Below are 6,769 nucleotides of genomic sequence, written 5' to 3'. Positions count from 1 at the left end.
GGAGGCGAGATTGAAAAGAACATGAAGAAGAACGACTAAAGAGATGGCTCATGAGAAGATGAGCAAGGATCAAAGAGACAAAGATGATGACGATACAACAGTCATCGATTGAAGGTCTCGGGGATCCTTGTAAGCAGCTGGAGAAAGGGACCGGACATACAGAAACTACAATGGATAGACGACCGCCATATATATATATATATACAGGTGTACTCGAAGACATCTGCGTGGTCTAGTGTATCGACGAAGATCGATTGGGAGAAAGAGAGAGAAGACGGTTGCCCCGCCTGAATCTCACACCCGTCTCATACCCTACCATAGATCCATGTATGTCTATCTGTACTTATCTTTCTATCTATCTATCCTTAAGCGGTCTATGTATGAACGTCGATAGATAGGTGCAGAGGGGCAAGATATATCCATGAAAGGGTAGGGGACGGCTTTGATGATAAAATGGGGCAAGAAACTCGAGGTGTCTTTGCTTCTATTTGCATGTACGTTAAGTCGAGATTGCACCTTCGGAATCAAGACGGTTCAAGCCACTTTCTCTATCGATAGACAAGAAGCACAAGGTCGACTAAGTCGTTCGTTCTTCTATTCTTATAGATTTCGATGTGTCGAAGTCGATCTATAAACATCCCCCGAGTCAATTTAAGTCAAGTCGTCAGCTTCAATACAAGAAAGAAGAGAATGAGGAAGAGGGTCGGGCTATTTATTTATCGACCAACAGAGAGCGTGGAGAATCAATCCCTAAGGAAATAGCGAACTTCTTGAACAAGAAGAATCATGTTAAGACAGGTATTTCTGTTGATAGTCTTCCTCCCTAGATTACTACTGTCCAAGTGAAAGGGATGGCAAGAAAGAAAACTCACCGTGAGGTGAATCCCCTCGAGGATTTGCATGTCCACTCTATCTCCTTGGTATGTAAAGATGTGTGCGTGTATGCTATATATATATTTATATATATACACGATAGTCTAGGTGTGATATTTACGTGAACAAGAAAGACAAGACGTGGTGTAAATCCATCGGTTTCTCCTTTTTTCGTTTTCGTCTCTTCTGTCAATTTGAGGCGGCTACGTGGTGACGTCCTGCAGTGTATGTACACTCGGGTAAAGACGCGTTGATTTCACAAAGACGGGTGTTGTTTGAAGAGGGTGAGAAGCTTCTATCTTTTTATACATCTTTCCCGCTTCCAAGCGGAGAGTTCATGCCGTCACTCATATCTTTCTCCGTCTCTGGGCCTCGATCTCACTTCAGATCGAAATCCACACAACACACTATGCATGTGCTTGTCCATTGTCAAGTAGATCATCAATACACACCTCAGTGTATGTGCAGAGATAAGAATCTCAGATATGTGGTATAGAATGCCCCCTACTATTCTCATTACAAAATATCTACAAAAAGCTACAAGGAAGATGGGACCCCTTCCGCGAGTCTTTGATAGAGAGAGACTCATGGCAACACGAAGTTGCCGGTGAGCTCTTCCTTTATATCTTTTCCGATCTCATTAGTCTTGTCCACTTCTAGCTTTTCACGGAGAAATTTCACAAAGGAAAGAAAGGCGTGAGAACAGTGAGCCTGCGCCTCGATTCCACATAACTACTGCATCCAAGTAGGGATTCAGCTTTTGAGAAAAGGCTGTCTGTGGTGTAACCTGTCTTCCTTGAGATTTCGGTCTTCATCACCTTGTCGAAGACGAGGAGGTTGTCGACTGCCTGTCGTCTCTCTCTATGGAATGCCCTCTTATGTGGAAGCCAGTCAGCACGATGGACATGGATTAGGTTAAGACACGCACGCACCCCCAGGCCAACCATCCTAAGATTCCTGCATGTTGAAAGGCTTGTTGAAATTTTGAAGTTCTTCTGACATGACGGGAGAAAGGTGTTCGCATGTGTAGAAGATAAACGGGTATTGTGCGCGATGGGGTGGTCGACGAGCAGTAATAGCCGTCTATCTTCTGTAGACAGAAAAGCACAAACGTTAGCTATTCTTTGCATCAACAGGGATTTCTTAGTTGTCGAGAGAGACGGTGACTTAACCTGCCTAGCATTCCTCCAATATGGAAAGAAACCACTTATACTTGAGAAAGAAAGACCTCTCACTCCTGCACCGCATATCCCTTGTTGAATGACAAGGAATGAAAGCTTTATTTAGATAGATCTCCCCAATGTAAGAGTACCAACAGCTCCAGCAGCAGGAGCTTCCTTGCTCTCGTTAGCATCTGATTCCGTATCGACCGTACAACCAGAGCTGTGTCACGGCTAGCCACCTGAGAAGATCTCTTGCGAACAGCCTGCTTGCTGTTGTATTCTCCCCTGAGGTGGAGGGCACGTAGGACGCGAGGGGTGCCACCTCCTGATAGAGAACGTGGAGGTAGTAGGCAGCCAGCAGGCCAGCCCGACAGAGAACGAGTTTGAAACACTGCTAGGTAGTCAAGTATAACTCAGAGAGACAAAGAATCTCAAAACTTAAGCCCTGGTTGCTTGCGCTTACCTCCTCACACACCACGCTGGCTGTACTACTATGGAGTCTTCCTTGCCGGTGTCGGAGCGAGGTGTATGTAGCCCCTAAGACAGACAGCTCTAGTCCTCTGTATCCCTCCTCAGACAGTTCCTTAGAAGAGTGACGAAGATACAGAATGTGTCACCACTTGAAACACAAGGGAATGTGACGGGCAGAACAAGTGCGCCGAAAGCATCTGCCAAGATCTTCCGTTCATCAGGTGTGAAGCTCTGAGCTCGTCTCGAAGGGCAAGTCATTTATGGAATGCCCTCCTTCTGCCTGGCTGATATCACTACTCCGTAGAATTGTTGGCTTCCTACATTTTGACGAATTCTACTCCCCCAACTGCATGCCTTCACCCGTGTTCCTGTTCTGAAGCAGTGAGCCGCCTAACTACACTGATCTGTCTCCAATCTCACGTGCCGATATGTATAACCGTCGAGAACACAGCCAAGCTATCTTCGAAACTCCGAGCGAGTGTTCACTTCCGCTCATGAACCCTAACAAGAGAGCTGTACTCGTAGGTAGTCCCTCAGTAGCCTGATCAAAGACAACCACAAACACCTGGAGGATTCCGCAGACCAAGAAAGACTTCAGAAACAGCATTGCTTTTTTGAAAAGGCGGATGGCTTTTTGCCTAGACACGGGGCGGGAGGTATCTAAAAAAGAGACTACTGAGATCTTGGACGCTCGAGCAGCGAAGAGAAACTGACACTTTGCGTCACGATGAGAGGAAACCGTTGTTTCTCAAAGGTATCATCATGATGGAAGGAGTACGTGCTTGAGACACCCGACCTCGGATTGAGACGTGATCTGAGTTGATAAGAAAACGGTCTTAAAACCGGTGTTCGATCAACAGGAGAATAAAAGGCACACAAGGCAGCACGGCGTAGCGGCGGCGTAGGCACCTTCTTCCCCGTAGAGAGAAATGAGCAGTACACGCCGGGACACCATCACCAGTACGCTAATATGACGATGATGTGTGTTCCTTACTTTCCTCCCTTCTTCACAAGGAGAATGAAGTAAAATTACAAGAAAACCTAGACATAGATTGAGTAACACCATGAGATCGGTTAGACATTCAACAGCCGTTTGTCAAGTGGAAGAGATGATAATCGCCTGACAGCGAAAAAAAGTGTACGCCAAAACAAGATGATGTCTGAACCCACCGCAGCTCAGTCACAGAGTTGTTTGGTTACCCGTACGTATGTTCTTTCCCGAGAGGATGAGATAGTAAGAATGGCGGTGCTATGACACCCCCAGGGGCTCTCATTTTCTATCTCTAGGGGGCTGCGTAACGGAGACGTACATACATGAAAGCCATGAATTGTCTCTCCCTTCGTCCCGAAACCACCTCTTCTTCTATTCCCTCATTTGCTGTTGCTAACAGACACATCCCATTAGACTCCCCTTGCTGGTAGAATTTGACAAGATCTGAGTCCGCGTGCGATATTCGATTGAATTGACAGATAGTTGAAGGACAGGGGAACGGAGCCCTCCTTTTCTCTCTTCTCTGCTCTACTAGAATCAAAAGAAAGCCAAGCGACCCCCCACAGCGCTCGTTCTTCGGGGTGTACGTACAGCACAACAGACAACCGGCACTAGGGCTTCGGCGACGGGGCATCGCATGGAGCAAACACTTGAGAAAGATTGCACTTACACACAAGGAAATCAAGAGATTCCCTGTCCATGAAGAATAGACAAGTGTGTATCACATAGCGAAGACCCGCTTCATCCACATCCAGAAGCACAAATCCGCGCGTTTTGCCTCCACAACATCACTCTACCTACAGGACAGGACGGCTATTTCGCTGTCACGTACGTCTGGCTCTCCTTCCCTGAACCAGACATATCAACCAAAGAAGTAGGCTAATTCCGGATAAGAGGAATGATACGATTCTCCTTTCTACTCGGGAGTTTATTACTTCTTCATATTCTTCTTTGCCTTTCTTTTGGGTGCCGTTTGCTTCGTTGTGCTCTTTGACGAGCTCGCAGCACTCCCGCCCTTCTGACCCATGCGTGACTTCTTTGGACCTATGGTTTTCTTGGTCTTCTTCATGGATGTACCACCACGCTGTCCTTTCTTACTCGTCATAGATGCAGCAGAACCGCTTTTCTTCCCACCTTTCATCATCTTTCTACCTGAGGTACCACCACTAGTACTGCTATTCGTATGGCTTGGAGTGATATCCATGACACCAAGATCATTATTCGTCAGTCCCGCTCCCATGATTTCCGATCCTTCTTCCTCCGGTTGTTGCTGTGCAGCCACAGCATTCGCATTTGCCGCATTTTTCTTCATTCCACGACGACCCATCATCATACCCTTCTTTTTAGCGCCACCACCACGTCCTCCCCGCCCACTCCCACCCGAGCCACCTCGACCCATCATCATATTGGAGCCTTTCTTGTGCGTCGCAGCTGACATCTTTCCCCCTTTAGACGAGGAACCACCAGTCCCAGCTGCATTTTTAGTTGTTCCTGTGGTCGTCGTCGTTGTTGGAGTAGCTGCTCCTAGGCTCCCGCTAGTCGTGGGACTCCCTGTAGAAGACGACACCGTACCACCCGCTCGTCCGCTGGCACCCCCACCCCGACGACCACCACCACCGCGCCGACCCCGGCTACTACCACCACTCGTACCAGCAGGCTTTGTGGCTGCTGCACCTCGTCCTCCTCCTCTTCCTCCACCGCGCGTCTGCTTGCTTACGTGCTTCTTGCTCCCAGCGACAGCAGTACCTCCAATCCTGCGAGTCGTCGCGGAAGTTGCACCAGCAGACGTAGAAGAGTTCTCCGGGGATAAGGAAGAAAGATGCTTACTTCTCTTAGATCCAGACACCATCTTGATGAAACAAACCAAGTGAAAAAGAAAAAAAGGAAAAAGAAAAAAAAAGAAAAAAAACACACAATGGTTCGGTGACTTCTTTACACCGATGGGAAAACGCCGGGAAAAATCGAATGACACCCCAAGACGCCGCCCCGGCAAACGAATCCAAACACGCGACAGCCCCGTAACACGACCACAACCTCGAGCGCGTGCGTTCCAACGCCAGCTGGAGTTGCTGCTCCTGCTGCTACCTACCCCTCCCTGGTGACGGATGACGACGATGGGCTGGGGCAGCTGCTGCTTCTTCCCGCTCCTCTATGTCCGCCTACTCCTCGTCCCAAGATCCTGCCGCCCTTTCTACTAATATGCTCGCCGCCGGGACAGCAAGCGCCCGCTCTGGTCACTAGCCCGAATCGGAGCGGCGTGTGGTCGTCTTTCTGCTCGTGCGCGCCCCGACGAAATCCCCCCGCTTCACTTTTGGGTCAGTCGTAAGAAGGACGGACACTGAGGTATCTCATCCACTCAGGTGATTTTTAACTGTCCTGGCTAGATGTACGCCTTTTGCAAAAAGGATCGCTCAGAAAGCGACGACGACTTGAACACGTTGAAGAAGCAGGCGATAGAATCCTGAATTCAAAACAACATTAACGTTCTCCTCGGATCGCTGAAGAAAGATAGGCGTAGGACTTGCGCACGATTGGTTTCCAAGATAATTAGCCTTTTTGGGTTCGCCCCCGACAGCTTGAGACACACAGAATAGACGTAGGACGCTTATATCTCCGCGAGTCTCCTGCAGAAATTTGCCTCCTTTTTGCACTCGAGCAAGACCGGGAAACAGAAAGAAAAACAGACAACGGAGAAACGCGACAGGCCCATTCTAAGACAGATACGACAAAGATCGGTACTTGTGAGATCCAGCTTTGATGTGTTTCATCTTTGGTTTTTCTGTGATTCTCCGGATATATCTTTTGCACCACCACTCCCAATGGCTCATCTCTTCGCACATGTATCACATACGGGTTACCAGGACAGAAGGAGCGCCATTTCCCTTCTGAAAAAGAAAAGATGATCTTCTTTCACAGGTGGAAGAGCTGAAAAGAAAGCGGTTCCAACACACGCAGAGACCTCACAAGCAAGGGTACTCCTGGATCAGACAGCTGAGCAGCAAAAACGATCATATGAACGTAATCTTATCAGTCTTCGCCGAATGTGCTCTCTATCTTTTCATACTTCTTTCCTCACCAACGGTCACGAACGCACGATAGACAGCCAGCCCACGCATGATGACCCCTCCTAGGCACCAACCGATCCACCTGGGCACCGTCACCCTTCTTCTATGTAGCCAATGCCGAGAATGCTCGTAGTTGTTGTTGTAAGAGAGGAACACCCAACCCGGAAGCAAGCTTCCCTCTCCTGCAGTACCTTCGTAATGAGTGC

At 48.4% G+C, this 6,769-nt stretch overlaps 4 protein-coding genes across 4 annotated transcripts in view; 1 reads left to right on the top strand and 3 right to left on the bottom strand.

The window, feature by feature from the left end:
- The first annotated feature begins 4 nt into the window (after positions 1-4).
- CSUI_006311 (uncharacterized protein) lies at positions 5-1,160 on the top strand. The gene has a single exon (XM_068066474.1). It carries the CDS (start codon positions 446-448, stop codon positions 632-634), a length of 189 nt encoding a protein of 62 aa, XP_067921555.1. The 5' UTR covers positions 5-445; the 3' UTR covers positions 635-1,160.
- Positions 1,161-1,441: 281 nt separating this feature from the next.
- Positions 1,442-1,986, bottom strand: CSUI_006310 (uncharacterized protein). The gene has a single exon (XM_068066473.1). The coding sequence runs from the start codon at positions 1,818-1,820 to the stop codon at positions 1,551-1,553; it is 270 nt and encodes an 89-aa protein (XP_067921554.1). The 5' UTR covers positions 1,821-1,986; the 3' UTR covers positions 1,442-1,550.
- Positions 1,987-2,315: 329 nt separating this feature from the next.
- Positions 2,316-2,826, bottom strand: CSUI_006309 (uncharacterized protein). The gene has a single exon (XM_068066472.1). It carries the CDS (start codon positions 2,763-2,765, stop codon positions 2,589-2,591), a length of 177 nt encoding a protein of 58 aa, XP_067921553.1. The 5' UTR covers positions 2,766-2,826; the 3' UTR covers positions 2,316-2,588.
- A 191-nt stretch (positions 2,827-3,017) lies between these two features.
- CSUI_006308 (uncharacterized protein) overlaps positions 3,018-6,769 on the bottom strand; it is a 4,006-nt gene continuing 254 nt past the window's right edge. The window contains exon 2 of the mRNA XM_068066471.1: positions 3,018-6,423. Within this exon, the coding sequence (XP_067921552.1) occupies positions 4,430-5,347 (918 nt within the window). The 5' untranslated portion in view covers positions 5,348-6,423 and the 3' untranslated portion in view covers positions 3,018-4,429. The remainder of the gene's footprint in view (positions 6,424-6,769) is intronic.

Source organism: Cystoisospora suis (genome assembly GCF_002600585.1).
Source record: "Cystoisospora suis strain Wien I chromosome Unknown contig_3160, whole genome shotgun sequence".
Lineage (NCBI taxonomy): Eukaryota > Apicomplexa > Conoidasida > Eucoccidiorida > Sarcocystidae > Cystoisospora > Cystoisospora suis.
The sequence above is the reverse complement of the archived record's forward strand: the minus strand, read 5'-3'. Positions and strand labels throughout refer to the sequence as shown.

What these genes read in the sequence shown, in the direction of transcription:
- CSUI_006310 (XM_068066473.1), bottom strand. Translation starts at nt 1,820, where the DNA reads ATGGTTGGCCTGGGGGTGCGTGCGTGTCTTAACCTAATCCATGTCCAT.
- CSUI_006309 (XM_068066472.1), bottom strand. Translation starts at nt 2,765, where the DNA reads ATGACTTGCCCTTCGAGACGAGCTCAGAGCTTCACACCTGATGAACGG.
- CSUI_006311 (XM_068066474.1), top strand. Translation starts at nt 446, where the DNA reads ATGATAAAATGGGGCAAGAAACTCGAGGTGTCTTTGCTTCTATTTGCA.